At 41.9% G+C, this 24,938-nt stretch overlaps 1 protein-coding gene across 2 annotated transcripts in view; it reads right to left on the bottom strand.

Annotated features, from left to right (window-relative positions):
• Positions 1–24,938, bottom strand: part of NEK6 (NIMA related kinase 6) — a 56,247-nt gene that overhangs the window by 10,861 nt on the left and 20,448 nt on the right. For both annotated transcript variants that reach the window (XM_042478428.1, XM_042478427.1), the window contains exons 2-8: positions 23,450–23,571; positions 17,582–17,722; positions 16,995–17,057; positions 11,656–11,766; positions 8,098–8,206; positions 6,775–6,882; positions 3–97 (exon numbers count right to left, since the gene is read on the bottom strand). In XM_042478428.1, the coding sequence (XP_042334362.1) occupies positions 3–97; positions 6,775–6,882; positions 8,098–8,206; positions 11,656–11,766; positions 16,995–17,057; positions 17,582–17,722; positions 23,450–23,542 (720 nt within the window). In that variant the 5' untranslated portion in view covers positions 23,543–23,571. The remainder of the gene's footprint in view (positions 1–2; positions 98–6,774; positions 6,883–8,097; positions 8,207–11,655; positions 11,767–16,994; positions 17,058–17,581; positions 17,723–23,449; positions 23,572–24,938) is intronic.

Raw genomic sequence — 24,938 nt, 5'->3', positions numbered from 1 at the left:
ACCTCATACAATAAGCAGCCCAAAGACCAGATATCCGATTTAAAATTATAGCCGTTTTCATGTATTCTTTCGGGGGACATATAGTAGGGTGTTCCCACTGCAAGAGACAAGCAAAGAAAAGGGGATTACCTTCTGTAGCAAGGCTTATGGGACAAGCTCACAGCGACACATATTAGAAAGTGCCATGTGTGGTTATTTGTAAGCAAGCCAAAGGATCAAAGACTGTGGGAACAACAATTACCCAGTTAAATCATTAAGGATCGGAAATTATATGGTAGGAAATTAGAGCCACGGAGAGCTCAACACAACAAATGTACAGTCTGCGGAACTCCTGCTTTTGCCTTTCTTTAAAAACCATCTCATAGCCCAGGATAGTCCCCCGCTGGATGCACATTCAGCAAGCAATACAGCTCAAAAGTGAATGTCACCATTTGCTACTAAAACCAGAACACCACGGCTTTGTTTATGAAGGGCAAAACGCCAATTCAAATCTCTTTTCAAATCCAAGGATGTCCCTGGATCTGCGTTCAATGGTTCTGCATCCAAAATGAGGGACATTTTGCATAACAAGCAGGTTATTTTGAGGACCACTAAGTGTGCTGCCTTGTGGCTCCAAGCCCAGCTAGCATCTATTTAAAGTATGAACAGGATCAGCTATAGGACTGGGATGGCAAGGAACAGTCCAAAGAGGTTGGGGCTGCCAGTCCTTTAAAGGGGGAAACAGCTTTTATTTCAGACAAAGCCAAGCTGCCTCAGTTTTATTACATGGGCAGTCAGAGCACAATACTATCACTCAAAGCATTTGGTATGTTGGACCAAACCGGACCTTCTGGAGATGGCAGATTACAGTGATCTTCAAGATGGACAAAGAAAATATATCTAGAGCATGGAGGAACAACACATGAAGCAGTATATGGGTGATCCTTAGTAGAGACCCTATTATTAGTAATCCAAAACCAAGGACTTTTTCTCTTGCTTCTGTGCTTCTCTGCTACCTAGCATTTGCTTCCAGCGTGGTTAGGAACCAATTATCAACCTCCTCCCCGTCAAAAGCCCATCCACTCAAATGCAAAGTTGCATCATTTTGAGGGCATTTTCTGGTTGGGAATCAGGCCAGTACAAGGAGGTTGGCTCATTTGTGCAAGAGAGTAAAAAAAATGACCTTAAAAAAAGAAAAAGAAAAAGAGGACACTACTTAACATGCTTGCCTGCGTCTCTCCACCATCATCATTTCAAGCAAGATAAAATACCCAACAGAGGTCTCTTCCAACACAGCCCTTGACCCAGGCCTGCCCTGACTGCGCAGCCCAGAAGCCGGTTTGGGGGGGCTCATTAACCAGCCCTTCTTTTAATGAACGACATGCAGCGACACAAGGCAGGACAGCCGAATGCTAAGAGGAGACAGGGCTGAACGCCAGCTCTTTCCAATCTTCCCTTGGCTACGCTTTTCCCCCTTAGTCACATACTTTGGAGAAGGGCATTATCTGAGAATTCATGGGCCAATGTGAAGGCAAAGGCTTTCACAGCCGGCATCCATAGTTTTTTGTGGGTTTTTCAGGCTATGTGGACCTGTTCTGGAAGAATTTATTCCTGATGTTTCGCCTGCATCTGTGGCTGGCATCTTCAGAGACTGGGCCGCTTTACCACTTGCCTTTCTGAAATAGTGTTTGATTATAACACCGTTCTGGGCTGCATGTTTCTCCCATTTTAAAGTAAAGCCTGCTACTGCAGAAGTAATTCACGACTTGAAATCCTTCCCAAAGGTTTCCTACAGGTCAACACTGAAACCGACATGCTGAATACTGAATGTTCCCAAGTACAATGGGAAATGCAAAGCATTGCCGTACTTTAACGTTACCATGCTGATCTTACTGTTAACATCTCATTCATCTCTACAAAATACCTGAGGAGCGAAGATCAATTCCAGCTACCCAGCAGTGGCCCAACCTAAGTCCACGACTCTAATCCCAAAGAATACCCTTTACTTTGCTATCTCTGCCTCTTCTTCGTAAGTCCCTCCAGAAACTGACAACAAGAGAAATAGGAGAAGACAACTAGCCCCTTCTTTCTAACATTGCAAATTTCTGTGCAAATCCTTCCAGCACATGGCCTTTGTCTTTCCGCCTCCCTGCTGAGCGTCTCTGAAGAACTTGGCCTGCAATCGTGGGCAGAGAAATCCAGTCTCACCTTGGTCAGATTCAGCAAGGCTCTTATATACTGTACTGAAGATTTTGAAAGAGAGAAGAGATGAGGTTTCGAAAGAGAGTAGGGATGAAAAGGGCCCACAAGAGGTCACATTCTTGAACTCAAAAGATATGCAACTTAAAATTTAGTGCTAAGGTCTCCTCCGTACATACTCAAGGGTATTAAGTCTTAGGTGAGGCTGTACACAATGAGGACAGCAAGAAAATTTGAACTCTGGTGATGGAGAGTCTTCAGTCATCTGTATGACGGTCCAGTCCACTTGCTGTTGATAGCCATGACTGTGGAAAGCTACAGTCTTACCGACTGCCCCGCAGAATCCTTTGCCCGATATAAAGCCACCTTTCAAAATAATGCTTGAAAAGGGCATTTGATCAAAGGAGGAGGACAGAGTTTATGCCATGGATGAACACACCACATTCCTCATTCGATTTCCATGTATTAAGCTGCTCTGTTACATTAAGTGGGCACTTTGTGCCTGATCCGGCCCTACCAAGCCTACCTTGTACATTTTTACCTATCATCATGGTGGTGTTGTCAGCAAATAGATGAACAGACAGATCTCTGGGCTTTTTTTTTAAAAAAGGCATTAATTTTTAAGTAAGTACCAAGATAAAAGACTGACAAGTCCAATTGTCTTCATGGCCTGTCCAGCCGTAAGTGGGAATCTCTTGTAATGAGCATCTTCTAGGAAAGTGCACAAGACTTCCAATTTAATCAGCCAAGGCTCGGCAATGCATCACATCAGCCAATTTGACAAGAGGAGGCTAATCGGAGGCTATTAACCAGAAAGTTTCTCAGGCAGAGAAAACAAAATGCTATGGATAGAAGGTGGAGGAACAGCCATAGGAGGGAGGGAAAAGGTTTAAGGCTGAAGATGTAGGCTTGGGATCCCTGGGCTGTTGAGTTTTGCTTACAGGTTCACAACCGATTTGTTTCAACAGTTCGGAGGCCATTCCATAAGTGCACCATTCCATGCATTTGGAACTGATCTTTCTTCCCATGTTAAGTGCTGCTGATTCAATGTGCCTGCTCCAATGGGACAAACAACCCAAGCCATAATTATGACTGTTGAAAATAAAGAAGCTGGACAACACAAGAATTTGATCCATTGTTTTACACGGCAGAAAAGCCCTTTTCTGAGCTGATTATTTCCTTTCCTTCACAGCAGGAAGCATCTCTGAATAAGAGACAACAACCTGAAGTTCTTCTCTTTTCCTGTAACTTTACAGAAACCCAGTTATATCAGTGAACAAACACAAGCCTAGAAGGGCCAAAAACTGATTAAAGCAACCATGTATTCCAGAACATTCTCCGCTCCTCTCAAGGCAAAACTTTGTAACACTTGCAGCTTTTGAAAAGTGTTCACAAGGTACTGAACTGCTGCAGAGCGCCAGCTGTTCAAAGGAACTTGCTTATTTAGAAATATCGAGAGTTTAGGATGTCACACACATCTTAGTTCATCTTCGGTTAAACTCCAGAACTCAAAAACTATGTTTCGTTTCATTAGAGACAGATATTTCTTTTCAGGGCATTAAAAAAAAAATGAACAGCCTAATTTTTAGTGTATAATTTCAGGGGGGGGGGGGAAATAAATAAATCACATACAGGTCTGAAAAATTACTATTTGAGATGTAGGCTGAGAAAAAAAATCTCATACTAACCATCTGGAACTTTTAAACTTGCCTTGCACAAAACAATACTGGTTAAAAAGAACTAGCAAATTAACTGTTTTCTGCGGATCAGATCAAATACACCATCAAAACAGAATGTCCTATATTAGCACCTGTAACATTGCTGAATTATTGACTGGAGAAGAAGTGTACTGAAGCCCCTGTCACAAATCTCTTCAAAAGATTATTTATCTGTCAGAGCTACTGGAGATAAAATCTTTGGGTTTCTCTTACAGTCTGCTTAAGGACTCTCTGGTGTGGCAGAACATCAAGGTGTATGAGAACAAATGTATAGGATCAGATCAACATGTACCTATCTAATAAACATTTTATTTCCAACAGAGGAGGAGAACAGGTACCACTAGAAGGTCCATGGGCAGAGTGTGAAGATAGTGGCCATCCGCACCCCACGGTGGATGATATTAGAGAGGACAAAGCACTCCTATCACTCTCCCTGTATCACTTGTAATTTAATAAGCCGCTATCTTCTCTCTGCCCTACTCCTTGGTCTTTTTATACTAAGCCAACAAGACCCTAACAGCTGCCTGCCAAAAGAACAAATACACAAGAAAGAATCCAACCGCCCTAAAGATAGTTGCAGCAATTTTGGCCATTTGGGAAGAAATGTATACAGCAGCCCTCCTCCCAACAAAACAAAGGAAGGATTTCATTTGGTTGACAAAATGCACTATAGAAAACATTGCAGCACTGGACTGTGTTTCAGCAATTTCGCTAAAGCAACGGCTCACTGCATATTTCGAGAGCAGATTGCAAGGCTGATGCAGCTACTTTTAAGAGGTTTAACAGTATCCCAAGCAAATACAGACACACATTTGTGCTAAAATAATGATGGAATGATAGTTCCTGACTCAAAGGGTTGGAAATTGAACACAGGTAGTGAGAGGTGTGCGAGATTTTAAGCAAGGAACAATGCTGGAGAAGGCGGATTGTGCTGCATGGTTCCTTTGGAACAAATGATCCCTGTGGAGAACCTGCAAGGAAATATCCTTTGCCAACCATCTACAGGTCCAAACATGAGAGCCTTCTAGTAAGTTGAAGCCAAACTGACAGTAATCCTGGGGAGTGCGTCTCTGCTTCCAATACTGAGAAGCAGGTGGTCAAAGTTGTAGAGGCGGTGGAATGCTGCCTAGACATTCGCCAAGGGTGTTCTAACAACTTGCGAAGAGCCAACGACACAACGTTTCTGGGCTGACTGCAGAAACATGCTCCCCTTCCACGCTTGAGAAAAGCTTGGGGTGTAGTAGCATGAAGGACTCAGCGCCTGGAATGATGTGCACCTAAGTTTATTCTGCCAGCCTGCTGTCAGGTATTTGTTTAAGTGGGCCTCACCCTGTCTTGCTTTATGAACACAGACTTGCGGCGAAGAAATAAGGAGCCTCCAAATCCAGCGTTGTAATTTGTCGTGCAGAGCCAAGACATTCGCTTGTATCTGGCGAAGAGCGTATGGGCAAATCTTTCATTTTTCTTTCATTACCCCGGCATGTACTGTCACTTAATTTTTATGTATGCAATCCTTCCTGACAAATATGATCTGCTGCCGGGTAATTCGTTTGACGTTCATTCTGTTCCTTGCTCTAATTATGGCTTCCATTTCTGACATGGAGGCGTCTGCGCTGCCAGAGCCAGGAGTACACCTGTCAGACAAGTTGTGGTACTGCCTAATGCCCTTTTATGCCAGTCTGATGTTAGCAAATACAAAGAGAGAAAAAATTAGGTGAATCTATTTGCATAAGCCCTGCGCTCAATTCATGGGTCAGCAGCCTTAGATATTAGAGTTCAGGATGGTTGCCAGGGCAACACTGAAAAAGAAAAATATCCAATATCGCAAGCAGAGCTGCTGCGCATATGCATTTCTTATCGCCTCTTATCAAAATGCAGACCTCCAGATTAAGTTAAACCTGCAGGACTGTGCCACTGTGAAACAAACAAAACAGTGAAGTTACTTAATGATGAGTAGGACCTTGAACCTGCTATAGTGACCTTTGAACAAGGTACATCTTTCAGTGTAAAAACATCAGCTGGAGTCCGGATGGAAGGTAGAACTTACATTCATTTGGCATTCCAACACTCTTTGGTTTTTCTTGCCTGGAAGGTGTTTCTCAAGAGGAAGAGAAGAACAGCAGTCATTGAGGAAGAAGGGGACTTGGGGGAGCTCTAGGTAGCTTCTCATCAGAAACCCTGACACTGGCTCTCTAGCCACCACCTGGTCGCTAACTCCTAAATCTTGATTTTATGCTTCTCTGAAAGTACAATACATGAAATTCAAGTACTGGACATTTGCCCACACATGATGTGATAGCTATTTTTACGAAGAAGACAGGGTCTTTCTTTGATATGCCCCAGCTTCACAAATACTCCCCTCACCTCAACACTCTCCAATAAAACAGAGTCCTTGACATTTTCTCTGGAATTTGCAAGAATCAAGAATCCTTTTTCCAGAGCAAGCAAAGACCATGTCTCTCCTCTCATAGTGCTATAAGAAAAAGAGAATCTTGGAACTCCTCAGAAACAGATACATTTGGAATCAGTAAGCGAAACAGGACAAGCCAAATCACTTTGCAGGAGGAAAAGGAAGGGTTTCCTCCTATTGGAAACTTCACAGCTTCTCATTCATCCATTTTCCTAATGGGGTTTTCATCCCTCTTTGAAAAGCTACTTAATCTAGAAGGCAAAAATAAATAACTTGGCAAGCAGAGATAATGTAGAAAAAATGACTTGCATATTGCTAATAAAATGCAAAATTACATCACTATTGTTATGACCAAAGTATTGTGTTACAAAAAAGTCCTTGGGCTGAAATGTGTGCGGGCACCAAGGTACCTAAAGCAGCTGCGCCTTGGGCACAACTTCAACTAAGTTACCATTTCACACAAGTTACCTAAGGAATGTGCAGCAGTGGTTTTAGAGCTAAAGAAGCGGCCCAATCCGAGATCTCCCAGCTTCACGACTCCAGTGGCTGTTATAAAGACATTGGCTGGTTTTATGTCTGGAAGACAGAAAAGAGAAATAGACTGAGAGAAGGTCAAAGCCATAAGTTTGCTGGCTCAAAATGTCTGCCGCCTCCTCCCCATAGATAAACCATCAGGTCCTATCCATGTGTGTCGGGAACTTGGATAAACTGGATCTTACTGCTTTCAGTGGTCACTGCTTTTTAAAAATGACATTTCTCAGCATACTTGCATACCAGTATAAGGAAAGTTTATTGGGAAGGATAAACATTTCTCAACACACACAAATCAAAGATTTAACACCATGATAGAACAGACTGCTGCTAGGCTTTGAAGATGGAGCTCTTCCCCGCCATCAAAGTCTTTTTAACATTTTGGAAGGGGGGGAGAGGAAACATTTCACCTGCACAGACTTCCAACACTGGAATTAGTAATACTATCATATCTTTATTCTTGCTGCTTGATTGTTAAAATGGGAGTTAAGTTCACAGCAAGACCACAGCTCCATTTCTTAATTTGAGAAAGTGTTGGATGTTATGTCGGCAGGGATGTCATAGCCAGGAGGGATTATGGGAAGGTACTCTCTAGTGCCACTTTCCCATCTGCAGAAGAGAAAAAACAAAAACAACCGCCTGCCTCATGGGTCTGCTGCGCTGTTTACTGTGGGATGAAAGGAAAACCTTTTTGATTCAGCACCACACAAGAAATCTTGAAAGAGCAGTAGAGGAGCTGGATTCTGCAAAACGTCTGCTTAAAATGTGAGGATGACAAGTTTGGGAACAGCAGCAGGACAAGCATCTGTTCTGTCGTTGCAAATCTGTATTTTCCTCAAAGTGTTTTTTCTTTCAAAACATTTGGACTGTGCAGTTGAAAGGGGGAAAAGAGATCGGGTCCAGGACCGATCCCACAGCCTGGTTTGTCAAAGGTCTCAGAGGAGATGGTACATTCATTGCTTAACATCCACTATGGCCTCAACATTACTCCTCCAGTGCCCTTCTAATGAAGGCTGCGGTCCTTGTGCTGAATTTCAGTTACTGCGAGTGAAGGCAGCTCATCTTCATAATCCTCCTGATCAGCTCAGAGTGAACGCTTTCCAGTCAGGCATCGGGCAAGAAGGAGAAATCCATCTTGCAAGCTCCACTGTCTCTAAGCACACACTGGCTGAACATCAGCATAATTGTTTTTGAATGTGGGCGCTTACTAATTGGAACATTATACTATTATTCAGTGAAAAGAGACTGAATTAATGTTACCTCTGTGCATCACCCTGCGGGAGTGCATGTGTTCAACCGCACTGCACAACTGCACAAAGTATTTCCAAACCGTCCTTTCTGGGATTAGCCGCTTCTGCTTTTTAAAATACTGCGGAGAGAAAACAAACACAAGATGAACAAAGAGGCCATGTTTGTGCGTCCAGCTCTCTGCTGTGGCTAATGTGGGCTTGTCAGCTGCCACCTTCCTGATGTCCTCCAGCCAGACCATCAAGCCAGAGGAGTCCAGCCTCTCCCTGCTTGCGCTTAACTCTTTTGCCTGTGTGTACACACTTCCAACGCAACCCACTAATTAACAGCATTAGGAAAAAGATGCTTAAATAGGTTTGACATTTTTGAATGGACACCAATTATAATTAGCATTAATCTCATTAATTACCTTGCGGAACATATTTAATGCCTCAAAACAAAATAATGTTTGGAGCAGTTTGCCTTAAGAAACAAAAGGGCCAGGTTTCTTTGAATAAAAAATAAATAAAGCTTGAATATGATCACCACCGCTCTCAGAAGAACTAAAGGATTTCTTTTGCGTGCCAAGAAGACGCTAGAATAATGTTCCTACAGTGTTGGGTATGGCTGTATTTGGGCATAACTGGCACCTTGGTCCCCAAAATTGGATTGTCCAAGAAACAGGCAAGCTGCCTTATTTCTCCTGCAGTGCCTCTTAGAATATACAAGGCTGTAACAAATGAGCCTGTTTGTGTCTTTCTTCCGCCACCTTAAACCAGGGGTATAGCTACTGGCTTGGCAAAATGAGGGCACTGCCTCTCAAAAACAAATTGTCATTCAGACCCGACATTTCTAGCATTGTAGAGAGGGAAAACAATGAAAATCATTCACACCCAAAACCCTTCTCTTTCCTGGGTTCACAGTCCCTTGGTTACCTTGGCTGCCCTTACTCTTTGGGTGCCTAAACTGCATTTCTAGATGCTCACCTGTTACATTACCGCAATGCTAAAAATTTGGGAACTGAAGGAGAATTACAACCGACTTCAACAATCCCAAATTATATACTATGAAATACTCAGTTCTACACATAATTATGTACTGTACACCAGCATTCATTTTACTTATTTGTACATTTTTCCATTTCCAAGATATATTTTCTTCTCAGGATTTAAAATTCTGACAATCATGAGGGTGACAGACCTTTTGGCCAGTGGTCCATATCCCTGTAAGAATGAAATTCAAGAGGACTTGCACTTGATTTGTTTTAGGTTGTTTACGTGGTACTCCTGATTTCTGGGCAGAGATCTGGACCTCTTTTTCTTTGGCTCCTAATTTGTTCCTTTGCAAAAGGCAGCCAAAGGGGAGGCATTTACAAAAATGTCACCATACACATTCCAAAAAAGAGACCAAACTAGTCTTGCAATGCTTTCCTGGGGCTCATCCATCTTGAGCAGAACCCATGAAGGAGGAAGATATAGGCTAGGAGTGAGAAACTATGGCTCTCCAGACATTTTTAGCCTATAGCTCCCAGCAGCCCTAGCCACGACAGTCAATGTTGATTATGAGAGTTGTAGTCCAAAAACAGTTGCCCACCCCTGATATAGGCAATGTGACACCCCACAGGCATTTCAAACCCAAGCCCAATATGTGAGATACTACAGAACAGCAGACAGCTAAAACATTATTTACTCCACAATGCTAGCTTCACTCTTGTTGGAAGTATTAAGAGGAGAAAAATGCTAGGCCACAATTAGCAATCTTCTTAAATGTCATGTCCAATAAGATTTTCTTGACATTTAACAGAAAGCCAAAATTCTCCAGTGGGTTGTAGTGCTAGCAACCCTCAGTAGCATCAAGCTTTATAAGGCTCATAAATAATGCAGGCGGTGGATCTGTGGCAAACACGGAGTCTGGATGCTGGGTGTGCGCAAATGTGATTTTCAGCCACACTTCACCTTCTGGACATGGCTACTGTCACTCTTTCTAGTTCTCCAAAAAGACAACACTAAAAGCACAGAGAGGTGGGGAGTTCTTCCCTACAAAATATTTGCATTTCTATTTAGGTACAAAGAGAACAGCTCAGACAGAAGAACAGAACCTTGTACTTTAACAACTGACGCAAGAAGAGATATACCATCCTGTATGCAATAGCAATGCATCAGGCTACTATGTCTCATCGGGTAATTCCACAGGACTTGCCCCTGTATGCTCACTGATATACAACATTAAGTTGTTTTCCAGAATGAAACACCAGGTTGGACCCATAAGGCATGAATAGGTCTATAGCCATGGGAAGCCTTTGCGTGACTGAGAAGCGCAACATTGGAAGGAGCTGAGGGTCAGCTGATAATCATAAGGAGCCCATTAAGCTATTAGCCATGTTATCCCTCTTTTTCTTTCTCTCTCCTGCCCATATGAAAATTCCTTCATACGCACCAACATTCTGTATATTGTTAATTTTAATCCCTTGTCGAAAATGTGAAGTTTTCCAGAGCATAAATCCAGAAGTTACTAGAAGCTGATCTTCTCAGCTTCTGTCACTTAAAGGAACAGGGTATTACAGCCTTCCTTGTAACAACGCTTCCCAAATCCCAAGGAAGGCAATGGTAAATTTTCTCTGAATGCTGATAATAATGATTTTATTTATTTATAGCCCACCTTCCTCCCAATATAGGGACTCAAGGCGGCTAGATTAAAAGGTTTTTTTTTATCTTGCCAAGACGCTTGCTATAAATTGGAGTCAACTCAAAAGGGATACGTGAACAAACCATGGCTCCAAAGGGCCAATCCAGTTCCCTGTCTTCTTGACAAAGGATTTTCCTTCCAGCAAACAGAAAAGGTTTTAAATTGGTATTGCTCTTTTGTTTTTTTAAGTGCTCATTTATTTAGCCGCTATCTGGAGTCTATACTCATTTCATTTAAAATAAGAAATGCAGCCTGAAAGAGCTAGCCTCCCTGCTACAGAGCTTTCACGGGGCTGGGATATACTATTATTGGCACAAACTGGACTATGCTGGGGTTTCCTCGGCATCTGGAAAGGCCCCGCATTTGGCAAAAAAGGAGGTGGCAAGCCTTCTAAAATGATCATTTACAATAATCTCAGCTCAGTGGTGGCAAAACAGGGGAAAATATGAGAGGCCACATCTGTTCTCACAGGGGGATGCCTGCCTCCAGATTAACATGTCAAAGAAACTATTAAAAAACCAGGTGATAACAGCTGAGCTAAAGCGACTTCCACCGCACAAGGATTCTTGAGAGCAGTAGAAGGAAAGAGCAGCTCCTCTAAAATATATCAGGCCTATATCTGAGGAGGCAAAGAGGTCAAGAGGCAGTTAGAAAAAGCTTTCAGTAGCTGCTTCACAGTGAAAAGTACCTGTCAGCTGAAGATCAGCACACAGAACGTTCCTCAGTCTGGGCTAAGTGTCTTCTACAGAGGACTACAGTATTCTTATTAGCTCCAAGTAATAATATGGCTATTACATTTTACCAGATGCTTTTATTCAGCTCCAGGAGTTTGTTTTTTAGGTGGCCTCTACTCCCACTCTGCATTCAAAAATAATCTTCTAGCAACAAGAATGAGCTTGCTCTTACCTTAATCATCTGAGAGAGGTCACCCGCATCTGCCAGTTCCAGTACAATGTTGAGTTCGTTGTCCTCAATAAATGAATCCAAATACTTGATTATGTTAGGATGGTTCAATTGCTGCAAATATACAATGGAGAGGGGGGAAATCTTGGTATGAACATACAGCACATGGAGGCACAATAACAGCTTGATGATACATGGAGAAACAGGTCAGGTAGGGCAAGTTACCTGGAAGAAGACCTCAGAAGAGTTCAGACTGGTAGAGACCTCTGACAACCCTGCTTTGAAATGTCAAAAGTAAGCAATGCAGCAGAAATCCCTGCAGGCCTTTATTTTTTCAAGAAAAAGGGGTTTTCACAGTTCTACTAGGAATGTCGCTCCTTTCCCTTCCAGTTGTTAATGTTTGGGATTTTGGAGTTACCAAAAAATGTTTTTCCAAGCTGGTAGTCAGGGGCATTCTCACACTGCAATGAAACAAATTCTCTATTCCTGAAGTGTTTCCAAACCTTTATTGAACATAGGATGCTTTTCTAAGTAGCTCACCTTTGAACTATCAAACTGTAGAATGTAGTGTATTTTTTTTTTTGGTTTTTCAGGATATGTGGCCATGTTCTGGAAGAGCTTATTCCTGAAGATGCCAGCCACAGAAGCTGGTGAAATGTCAGGTATAAACTCTTCCAGAACACGGCCACATAGCCCGAGATCCCCACAAAAAACTATGGATGCTGGTCATAAAAGCCTTCGACTTCACATGTAGTATGTACTGTTAACATACACACACACACACGTGTGAGAGAGGAAACAAAGTTGTGCGCTAGACACCATGGCTCTATCCAATTGCAAACATGGCTTACAAAAATAAGTCCAGCTCCAGAGGAGAAGAAAGACCACACACTTATCTGCCATGGAACTCACACAATATGTTATTCCATTTCTCTTTTTCAACTACATTTTTCTCTCTTCATGCTTACCACAAATCCAACATCAGTAAATTGGGGGTCAAACAATGGAAGGAAGGAGAATCCATGGTTGCATCTGGCAAACAAATGCAGCTCTTACGTGCCTTTTTCACGGATTACTGAGCTGACATAGATGCCTTTACGATCAATCAGGTTAATCACTACTTTCTGTCACCATGCTGGAAGGGATATGCCTCTCTTTCATGCTGCTTGGACAGTCGGATTAATATTCATGGGACTCCCGTGTGGGCATTTTGGACATTTTGGCTTGTGGGGAGAGGGGACTCCATAGTTTAAGGCTGTACCTTTCACAAGTATGTCAGAAAATGCTTGACCGGGAGATCAGAGAAAGTAAATACCCTTGCAAAGCATGTACACAAAAGAATACAGCATTTACTATATTCTTGTCAATACTTTCCTTGCTAAATTGTACCTGGATCCTGCTTTTATCTTTGCAACCTGTCTTTGCCATTCTTCACTCCAGAAAATAAATTACCCATAATAAATCTTAAATGTGTCACGCATGTATATTAAAATAATGGAAAAATCCTTTCTAGAATGTGGAACAATACAATAACCATCGAACATCATGCATTTCTCAACTAAATTCGTGGGTTTAAAGCAGACACGTAAGATACTTTTTAATCCTAATTTCATATATCCTAATTTATCCAAATTGCTACATAGCAGTGGGGCTACAGTTGCATGTGCAACAAACAACTGGAAATGCTTATTTTATTGTTGAATTGTTTATTGGTATGTCAGTATGTCTTCACAGCTGATGCTGATACTGATAAGTGTGTTATTGATAATACAATGAGTGAAACATTATTTAAACAATGACACAGTGGCATTTTTGATTACATTTTTATAGTTATCTTACTGTGAGCTGCACTAAGTTGTACTTGCATGTAAGCAGCATAATCAAAACCATTTGTTCCTAATTCTCTCCTTCTGAATTTACCCCATGAGGACTAACTCTTGCTCAACTGCTTTCAGACTACAGTTCATCAAGAGCACCTTCTTACTGTTTTGTGTACCCAAGGCCCTTTCACCTCCAGTGCCAATTCCCAATATTGCCAGTTTTACTAAACGCCACATCCCCAGCCCAATATTCCAAGCCAAGCCTCATCCCCCAAACTCTCGACTGAGATTTAAGGCTTTTTCCAAGCACTGTATTTACTTATAATACCTGCATACAGGCATGATGAGAACAATGCCAGTGCGAGCGTGTATGTGTGCCGAAAGAGGGTTATTTGAAATGCCTGCCTTTTGACAGAAAAAGAACAAGAAAAAAGAACCACAGAACCTTCACTCCAGCTTATTTGTAAATGCGCATAAACACTCTGCCTTGGATGACTGCCATCCTCTCATTTTTTTAATGCCGCCTAAAAGTTTGATGGAAGTGAATGCCTGATGTATATGCAGAGCAATGCTGTCAGGGAGAGGCATGCAAAAAAGCAGGCGGCCACTAACTGGAAGGGGCGATGCTGCCAGGCCGGCTGTCGATTAGAGCTACATTACTGACTATTGCCTTTTATTCTATGGAGGAACAGAAGCGCCCCACTCTTTCCTCCTATCCTTGGGAAGAGGAGCGAGCTGCTTTCCAAGTGCCAAAGGGTTGCTCGATTAATGCATCAAGCACAATATCATTACGCACAACTTGTACCCAGTTGCTCTTCCATGCACACTCATTTCCATTCCAACCAAGTTAGAAGGAATATATTTCAGAAAAGACATTTTTAAAAGATAGGAAGAGATGGAAAAGCTTCCTAAGAGGCTATGTTAACTGAGGTATACCTGTAGTTGTGCCGAAAACAGAAAACAAGGTCAGAAAAAGTGTTCACAACTATCGATTATATTAATATAGGTTGCAAGGTAGAGCTTGACCCTGATCTTGACTATACGGAGTATGCAAAAGTGAAGTTATATACTTCCCCTACCTCTGATTTTTGCACAGCCGAGCAAAGCATTTGCATATTGTTGTAAAAGCAATCAGTCTGCATATGAAGGAGCGATTGTCAGGGGGGCTATCAATTAACAAGAGATGAGTTGCAGATATTGATTTGACAAGTTATTAGCTGTGTAGGATTGAATGGAGAGCATCTCACTGGCTGGTGTTGACAGACAGACGGAGGCAGTCCTCACCGAATCCTCCCTAGCATCTAAACAAAACCTTGAACAACTCTGCCCTCCAAGACTCTGTGGGGAAACTCTGGCACCTGCACCAAATTATGAGAAAATGCTGACCTACATCATGTCATTAAATGCTGCTTCTCAAGTTGACGTTAAGATCTTTGCTGTGATATGTTCAGCTTTTTGGAGCTGAATGATATACATCTTGGGCAAAATCTGTCATATTTGGTTGGATCTTTCATTCAAAAACTTGGATATGTTTGAAAGGAATGCCCGATGGGCAGCATTTACTAATAGATCCCTTGTGCATTCGCAACACAATATGATTTATCAAACTGACTTTTTATCATGCTTTGAGCGGCAGCCATGCAAGCGTTTAACCAGCAGGGACGGTTCTCTGCAGTTATTCATAATGGTTTCCAACAAAGTGTGTGAAGCAGTGAAATGGACTTGTAGGCAGGTTCCAAATCCACAAAAGGTCTTGTGAGGAAAGGTACTGCACAGCGGGAGACACAGAATTAAATCTTTGGCAAGGTTCCTATAAAAAAGGGTTCTCAGATTTTCATGCCAGATATTTTAGAAGTTGAACAATTAAATACTGCAGTGCAAGTGGGCCTTAATTTGGTGGCTGCCTTCTCTAGGCCAATCCAACATCCTATCGATTCTCACCTCAATTCATTTTGAACCTGGTTTCTTAGATTATATTTCTGCCTAGAACACAGAAGCCACTCATTCAGTCTTTAACCCAATGTTTGTTCCAGTTAACAGAGATCCTCTGAATCATTACCTAAATCAAAGTGGATTAATAATTAACTGAATCAAAATTGGTTTACTGGTTGGGTGTACTTTACTCAAGGGATCTAGACCAGGTCCTTGCTTTTGGTCAAACAAGGACATGAGGCTGTATAAGAGAAGCAACTAAGTTGGAGAGGCAAGGAAAAGGCCTTCAGAAAATGGAAAGGGCAAAGGCAAGTGAAGTGCTAATTATCCCAGCATATCATCTCCTCTCATTTGTCTCTTCACAGCCCAGCTAATACAATGTTCACAACTTAACATATGGCATGCTTGGTGAGCTTGATATGGGAAGATCTGCAATTGCCTCTAGACATCTTCTGTGGGAGAGATTCTAACTGACTGTCCTGATTCTCGTGTCTTCCTGAGCATTGTGATTTCACTCACCCTTGAGTCTAACTCATGTGGACAGAATGGCCCGAATACATCCTGGACCGTATGGGCGAGTCTCTCTCCCTCTTTCCACCCGCCTTAGTTTGCATGGGGATCAGCATCATCACCCCACGGCACTGCAAGCCATCTTCACCTTGTTTGGTTTGGCATCTCTTGCCTCTTCCTCACTATCTGCTTAGCAGTGAATGCTTAGCAGCTCTGGTGTAATCTCATTGCATGGCTAACCTAGCAACACAGCTGCAGCAATTCCTAATATTCGTGTAGGGTCACAATACAAAGTCAGGCCAACCATCTGGAGGAGGAAGCAGGAAATGTGAAAGTACACCGGCTCAGCTCTCTATTGTCAAAAGTAGAAAGGGAACTCTTTGAGTATCAAAGAGAAAAAAAGGCCTATGCTCTCTGGGTGAAAGCATCTGTGAGCTGAACTGGTGTAGTCCTTTGAGATGCACTTCAATGGGGTCTGCTACAAGCCTGCTAGGTGGGCTGCACAAATCTGGGTGTAGCTCAGAGCCAGGATGCTTCTGAGAGATCTTTGGAGATTCCTAACATTTTTAGGCCAATCTGAGGCCTAAGTGGTAACTGAAAAAGAGCCAGAAAACTAACAGATAGTTTCACAAAATGTTCAACCTGAAAGCTGCTCAAACTTCTGTAACATTAAGACAGCTACCACACCATATCCTATACCTTGCTCACGCTTAGATAGAAGCCTAAGTGTCTCTGATAGTATAGCACTCATACCTAATCCTAGTTCTCTAGTCTATTTATCTATCAAATTACAGACAAATTTTATCCAGATGTAACTCATTTTTTCTTTTCTTTGACATTTATTACAGTGTGACTCAAATGGAAAAATGCACAAGGCAAGACACAACACATTAACAATGGTTAGCTACTGCTCATTCACCATAAAGATACACAGTGTTGTTTAAAGGGCAATACAAACAGAAGTGAAATCAAAGACTGATTCTGAGAGAAGCTGCAGGAACACAATTCCCCTTAGGTTACAACGGAAGATAATGCCCCGACCCTATTCCCAATATATCAAAGGCATGGAAAAATTCTTACCTTCAAAAGGTCTATTTCTTTAATACAATCTTGTCTAGCCTTGGCATCCATCATTTCAAATATCTTGAAGGAGGGGGAAAAAAGTTAGAAGTTCAAAGCCAAGCAGGAAATGTGGATGATCCTAGATCATTAAAATTCTAGAGCAACCCAAGCTTGCTTTCTCTCCTATCTGGATCACCGTGACTTGTCTGCCTTTCCCCCATCCAAGCCTCCTGCAATTCTTCAGATCTAACAAATACTTGTAAACAATGCAGAAAATAGGCATTTGAGCAAACTCATTTAACAGGCAAACAGAAATGGGAATGGAGGAGAGAGAACAAATTTCAGATTTGTACTTATTCCATTCTTTACCTAAATAAATAATAAAAACCCCAGAAATCACATGCAAAAAGAGACAAAACTTAAGTCAGTCCAAATGTTCCATAAATCAACTTTTCTTAACCTTTTTGTCATTTTATTGCCATGGACATCAATTGTTTGTATGGTATTAAACTGGAAAGCTTCCCAGAGAAGGAAATGCTCCCTTGTGCCAGTGGGGAACACACTGTCCATCTTACCTGGCAGAGCCTTGACTATTCAAATCTCACCTGCACTTTCTTTAACGCCACTGGTTTTCTGTCCAGAAGGCAAGTGGCCTTGTAGACTTCACTGAATTGTCCTCTTCCAATCTTCTTTTCTATCTGAAAGTCTGCCAAGGTGCAACGGTACGGGTATGTTGTCAGGTGTCTCTGTTTAAGGAAAAGAGAGGCTAATAAGCAAACTGAACTGAATGAATATATGTGCCTCCATGTCATCTGTCAACTTATGGTGAGCCCAAGGATTTCATAGGGTTTTCTTAGACAAGGAATACTCAGGGGTGGTTTTGCCAGTTCCCTCCTCTGAAATGAATGTATATTGAATGGTTAAAAATAAGACCGTAAAAGAGAACAAATACAGCAGAGCATTTATATATTCAAACTTAGAATAAGAACCAGGGGCTAGAAGGTACAAAACTCTACGCTCTGAATAGTAGTAACAAATGTACTATTAGCCAAACTTTTGGTTTACTGAAAGTTTTCCTCCCCTCTTAATCACCCATTGAAAGATGACCCAATCTTCCACATTACTCTAAAACCCACTTTACCCAACTGCATTATAAGTTTCAATATAGTTGAATAATTCCATTATTCTCTATGAATCTACAACTGTGCTGGATACTGCCAAGACTGAGAGGGCCTGAAAGGGTTGTGTTTCCTAATCTAAAGCAGATCACACACAGCACAGTGCTGGCTTAGAGCCTGGAGAAGAAAAACAAGATACGATGGCTGTTTCTTATACAGCTACAACAAACTCAGTGCCCCAAACACCACACACACAAAAAAAGGCTGCACATCCCAACAAGCGATCGTGTGGTTTCAACTCTGGCAAACACGGCTTGTTATAATGTGGAAACCCAGCGCTGCCAACAAGCCAATGATCAAGTCGTCTGCGAATGGTGAGAATGCTAATCCTACCCAACTGAAGTGGCAGGTTGGAAAAAACAGGAAAAGCAAAGAACAATTGCTTCCACAAACATTTACTCCTTTGAAATTCGATCACACAACAGCGGACATGGCAAGACATTACAGTTAAGAGGAAAGGTTGGGAATATGGCAATGAATAATACTAATAGCCGGAGGCAAATCAGTATTTTAAATGACTGCTAAAGACAGTTTTCTAGTTTAGTGGCCCCTTTGCCGGAAATAAACCAAGTCGGAGCAGCAGAACCGCATGGTTTTGTGCATGTCAGTTCCAACTCCATGCAATATGGCTCAACCAAGGAAGTTGGCTTGCCAAGCACTATTAATGCCGGGTGACGACTGGACACCTCGGCTGATAGACTCTGGCATCCGCCAAGAGTACAGCTGCACATTTACATATGCAATGACCTAGATTTGCATTTACTATCACAACCTATCAGACCTAATTAAAGCAACAGAGCCAAAGAGAGGATGCTAAATTACAACGCAAACAAAGGAGCAAACCCAGGTCAACCCAAAACATGCCAAAAAACCCTCCCTACTGATTAGGACAGGTCATTTCCCAGCGATTTTTACAGAAAAACTTCAAAACAAATATGATATTCGCAGGGCATGTGCTTCACTGAGTGGGTGGGCTGCCACTGCCAGTAGAAAGAAAGAAAAGGCACAAGATCCCACTCCCTGCCACCAAAGCTGTCTATGGCTATAGAAAGTGGCTGTAGAGTACACTGGTGTTCTGGCACCAAGAAACATACCTGGGAGCCAAGTGCCATGTGCATGGACTAGCCTGGATGGGGACAGAGAAACAAAGGAGAGGTATTTCTGGTGTTGGCTAAGCAGACCTGAGCTGTCACACAACAGAGCTGCAAATTCTGCCTTCCAACAGCCAACATGCAAGGTTTTTTACCACGCTGCAAATGCATGAACCACAATGCTCATCTTCTAACCAAGCCTTGTGAAACATTCCAGTTATATTTTAAATGCCCTGACCCTTTGCAAAGCAACAAAAACTGTGAGGCCCGTACAGTACAGAAGGCTACGGTTAACATTTTGCCAATCGTTGCACGCATAACCAATTTCACATACCCCTAACCTCCCTAAATCTAAGCTCCGTGGATTTGGACGATCTGAAACCAAAGGTATTCATTTGCTTATGAGCAACTGGTGTGCTGGATCATATTTTCCACCTCCAGGGCAATGTGTGGAGGTTTGCGTATGGCGTATGTGTACTCCGCTCTGCCTGCAAATATGACCAGCAGCTCCTGTCTCACAGCTAACTGCAGCTACTGGACACTAAAGTAAGTGCAAAGTTCATCCGCCAGGCAGAGAGGTAAAGGGGACAAGAGCTAGCAACTGAACAGCTGCTTCCTTGCTGGCTTTACCATAAGCATAGTAGACGCTAGGCCACAGGACATTCAAGTCATGCTTGACTCAGTTCAAAGCAATTACAGCTTATTAGCCCACTATTTAAAAAACAAAATAAACCAAATGAAGTCTAGAAGAGACTATTTTTGGCTCCCGACATCAATATTATTTTCTGCAGGGATATATTTGATTGTTAAGTAGCAGCAAACTGGTGCAAAGAGGAGTAGGTATTGGCTCAATGAATATTCTAAAATCCCATTAAAACTGTTTAGTCAAACAAAGCAACAGCCTGACTTGAATCTTAATTAATTCTGTTGTGTGCATTTCCCCCCTCTGCAATGCATCATTAATTTTTTAGGCAATTGTTGCTATGCTTTTAAAGTTCAGATGCCATTAGAATGACATTTATTGAAAACTGAGTTTACCTTTAGAAGACATCCGCAATAGTATAGAAGAAGCTTTAATATGCATGTAGCATATGATGCATATAGAAAAGAGTTATTGGCAGCTCATCTGATGATAATGTTTATATCCTCTTGAATGGGTAAAGAAGTGCTAAAAAGAGTGGACTGAAACTTTGCTTTTGGGATTGATTCTGAAATCCACAACAGTACAGGGAGGCACTATGTAAGTTTGGAATCTGTTTGTTTAGAAATTGTATAGGGGCCTCTGTGACAGTTTTGGGATTCCTAGGTCTTCTGAAGATTGCAAAGCTTGCATGCTTAGGCTTATATGGAGCAAGGTGATCCAACAGGTCTTTTATTCCTAACCCATGAAGAGCTTTACAGGGAATCAGCAACTCTTTTAATTAGATCAAGAAAGGGACTAGAAACCAGTGCATCCAGTTCTCCGCTGGCAATGGGAATGCAGCTTTCCCATCTGTGATACAGACTGCATTGTGTCATCCAGAAGTTGCATAGATGATCACAAACTGGCAAAATATTTCTCAGTATCTTACTGGTAAGTAGGGAAAATATCTATTTGAAAGATGAAGAAAAGAGATGGCTTGTCTGCCTGAATACTTTACATTGCGGAAGAGAGCCAATTAAAGGCATCTGCAAGATGCACCTGACCTGTCTTGTCAGCCTTGTAATGTGCCTCCAACCTGCACCATCTGCACTAAAACCACATGGGAATGGTAGAGCCATAACGTAGAATGGCGTTAACACACTGAATATTGCAATGCATTGGCTCTGAATAGGATTTTTTTTTAAAAATGTATGCATGGAGATTCCATTATTGGACTGCATGAGTGTTGTTTTTGCTCGTGATATGAGGTGTGTGCATTAATTTTTAATCTGACGCAAGTGCACAAAATTAAAACCCTGTTACTATCTATGGATACAACAACACATGTGTCATATCTAACTCTGAAGCATGAATATGTCAAGAAACCTAACCCGACATTTCCTTAAGAACAGCCCCGCTGCTCTTTAACAAAAGACACAAAAGGACACATAAGAACACATTAATAGTACAAAAACCCGATCAGACACATCCCTTGTACACAGAAGTTCCTAGACAGAATCCCTAGCAATGCAGTTATAAAAAGGATCAGGAAATGGCTTGGAAAGCCTCGTCTTTGCCCAAAGATACTGGCAAGGGGGCAATACTAGATCGGATGAACAAACAGTCTGGTCTAGTGTAAGACAGTGTCCTCTATTTCAAGCATACATGAAAGAACCTGCAATAATGAAAACAAGTTTGTTGCATTAGTTTTAAGCATCTAACAAATGACACGATGGGATTAATGAAACTAATTTAGTGGGCATGAGAAAAAAATAACAATGAAAATTTTAAACAAGCTTTTCTAATATGAATGATAGTATGGCTTCCATATCTGTGGGGCTGTTACCCGCAATTTCACTTTACCCATGTCTGGAAAAAATGGTCTTTCTAGACATCTGGAGGTCTTCCAGCAACTTTATGGTCAACTTCCTTGGGAAACAATGGGTTTGCTTGATTTACACTATCTCCAGTATGCCTGGGACTATGGGGGTCATACTGTACTGTCAATGGCAACCAGAGGCTAAGAAGAGTCGCTCTTTTCCACCCCACAATGTCGCTCTGACACCACTGGCAACAATTACACAGAACCCGATCTGTAGTTATGTGCTCACTTATTCTAATTAGAAAAACTCCAAAATAGAACATTCTATTGTGAGTCATAAGGAAAAGGTTAACTAGAACACCACAAATAAATACAACAGATTAGCACCGAGGGAAAGTTAGAAACCACCTCTTCAAGCCTTCCAGGACGTGTTTTCAAGAAATTACGACATGCAACCAATTTATCTGTCAATGCTGTAACTCCATACCCTTTCCCCAAAGTATTCTTTCCCCCACCCACAAGTAAGAAAGGGTATAAAAGAACTATTACTGCATTATTATTCCAATTCTGGAGTCCTTTAGAATGCAAGCTATTGCAACTGGGGGAGGATAAGGCTGTACAGAGGCAGCTCCAGATTTAACAGCAATGAGGAGTGGTCAAAAACACACCCTGCGCATGGCCCCACATGGCAACCAGGGCTCCTAGTGTCAGGCCAAGAGAAGAAATCAGAATTATTAGCCACTAATTACCTTTAACTTTGCCATTGCAAATTCCGGCATGGCTCTAAGATGTCATGCCTGTATCTGCTGTATAAGAACACTTCCTAATCTTGTTCATGGAATAATTACATGGGCTCCATCCTGCCAAATGAGACTGTAATTAACCCTAATTGCTCAAAATGTAACTTGGCTAATTCAAGGAGATCAATTACTACTAAATGACTTAATATGACAAATTGCCGCATTAGGGAAGGGGGGTACTGTGCTCCACACAGGGCATTTCAACACAGCACTGAGCACCATGTGTTCACAGGCAACTCATTGTTTTTGTAAACCTCATAGCTGTGCTTTGCTTTGCTCCCATAATGAATTAGCTCAGCAAAGAACGGCGGGACTCTCTCAGCCAAAACACTGTTTTTCCTTGCCCTTGTCCCACACTCCCACCCTAGGAACAGCCGTACTCAATTCAGAAAAGAATAAGCAGGTGACAGCAGCAGATCATTTTTGAAAGGAAACTGTTATTGATTCTTTAGTATGAAGACTCTGCAGCACGCATGGCTGTTCTCTCTCCACCTGCAAGGAAATATGGCATGGCTCTTAGCCAAAGACAGCGAGTTTAGACATTTTATTACCTCAGTTGTCAATAGCTGCAGTTGAAACCGAGACAAGGCATTGATCTAACTCAGAGCAATGAAGAAAATATAGGGACAAAAGCAAAAGTCAAGCAGTAGAAGAGACTGGTACCATATTTGTGACCACTGGCTCCTGGAAACTCAGCAGTGGGCTGTCAGCCAAGGCTTTGGAGCACTAATCCAGAAGGTACCATTTTGAGTAGCCCTGGACCAGAAAAAACACTTTCAGGATACCTTCTAGCTCTTCAATTTTATTTTCCCATTTTTAATGCTTGGGCAAGAGGGATCCAGTGTGCTTAGATTAAATTTTGGTATCACATCTTTGAAAAGTTGCTACTTCAGATGTTCTTAACATTTTAAAGACAGAAGGCCAAGACGAAGAGGCCGAGAGAGAGATAGGACTGCTTACTTGTGCATCATGCTGGAACTCCTGGCTTGCCACTTTGCAAAGCGGGTTGTTCTGGTCCCCTAGATGATGCGGATGATTGTGTTGACCTTCCATAGTAGCATGCCAAATTCTGCCTTTAAGCTCTGTCAGAACAAGAACACAAATGGGTTTAAGCAAAGGTGCCTGTACAAAACTAGCAAAAACTCTGCTGGTAACAGAAGGCAAGCAAGTATTACAATCAATGCTTAAATGCAGCTACTAGTCCTAACCAGAATGGGCCCATGGAGTTGACTAGGTATATGCAAGTATTGACCTGCCATTCAGCAATCCATTCAGTGGTTGGCTCTAGTCTAGCTGGAACAAGTGCTTGGATTTGAGATAGAAGCTCCCTTCTTCCCCTACTGCATGCCAACGGTTACCTTTTTTAGCCTATAGTTCTTTAGAACTATAGTGTCTCTCTCTAGGGTTAGTTAATTACAAAGTTTGAACCCAGCACTCTGGCTTGTCTGTTTGCCAACACGCCAGGTCAGGAAGCCAGAAACAAGGCACAGATGGAAGGTCTGTGGTTTATTTAGCCTAGAGCAGGAACGGTCATGCTACCTGCCCCAGCCCATTTCCTCATAATTCCAGAGAATCTGTTGCATCACATTGCACTTAAGTATAATTCTCAAGAAATCTGAGCTTAAATTTAACTGTTTGCAGCAGTTACTGTTATCAAGCAATAAACTCATGAGCCACCCGTATAATGAGATAAACAAGAGAATATGATAGGATTTAGGATTTACTATGTCATTGGTAAAAAGGTGCTAAAGACTGTTGATTCTGGAGACCTAATATTGGTAGTAAGCTACTGAGCTATCAGAATGAACAAGACTGAGGCAATCCAAAGAAGAATTGTGTGGTATTCAAACTGCTATCAGGTCATTCTAAGTACAGTATTTTGTCAAATGGCTTAATGCACAAACCATAGAGGCGTTGGGCTTTCTGGATCGCCCGCCCTACAGTCAGGTACATGCCATTGCCAGGGAAATCTCTTCTTTAATGTATCTCAGAGTCAACCCATTGCACTCTGTACTGTGACACACTTTCCCTTATCAGTCAGCGCAAACACAGGATGTTGCTACTTCTAAAGTGAATCACCCAGACACCCAAGAAGAAAGACTCCAGATCTTATTTCAGAATAAGTCTACAATCTCTCAACAAATCTCTCAGCAAAGAGGAAATTACCCCCATGTTTTAGAAGCTAGAAGCTAGTGGTGCGCTTATCAGCTATCAAGTTGACTTCAACTTGTGGCAACCTTACCAACAAAAGGACGCCAAAAATCCCTGTCATTATTATAGCTCATGTCTTGGAAACACAGGGCCATGGTTTCCTTGCTTGAATCTATTCACCCATAATGGGCTCTTCTTCTTTTCCTTCTGTCTTCCATTTTACCAAGCCTTGTTGTCTTCCCCAGTGAGTTATGTCCAAAGTACAACAGCCTCATCTTAACTTCTAGCAAGAGTTCAG

This window comes from Sceloporus undulatus, chromosome 7, assembly GCF_019175285.1.
Source record: "Sceloporus undulatus isolate JIND9_A2432 ecotype Alabama chromosome 7, SceUnd_v1.1, whole genome shotgun sequence".
NCBI lineage: Eukaryota > Metazoa > Chordata > Lepidosauria > Squamata > Phrynosomatidae > Sceloporus > Sceloporus undulatus.
This window is presented reverse-complemented; position numbering and strand designations above follow the sequence as displayed.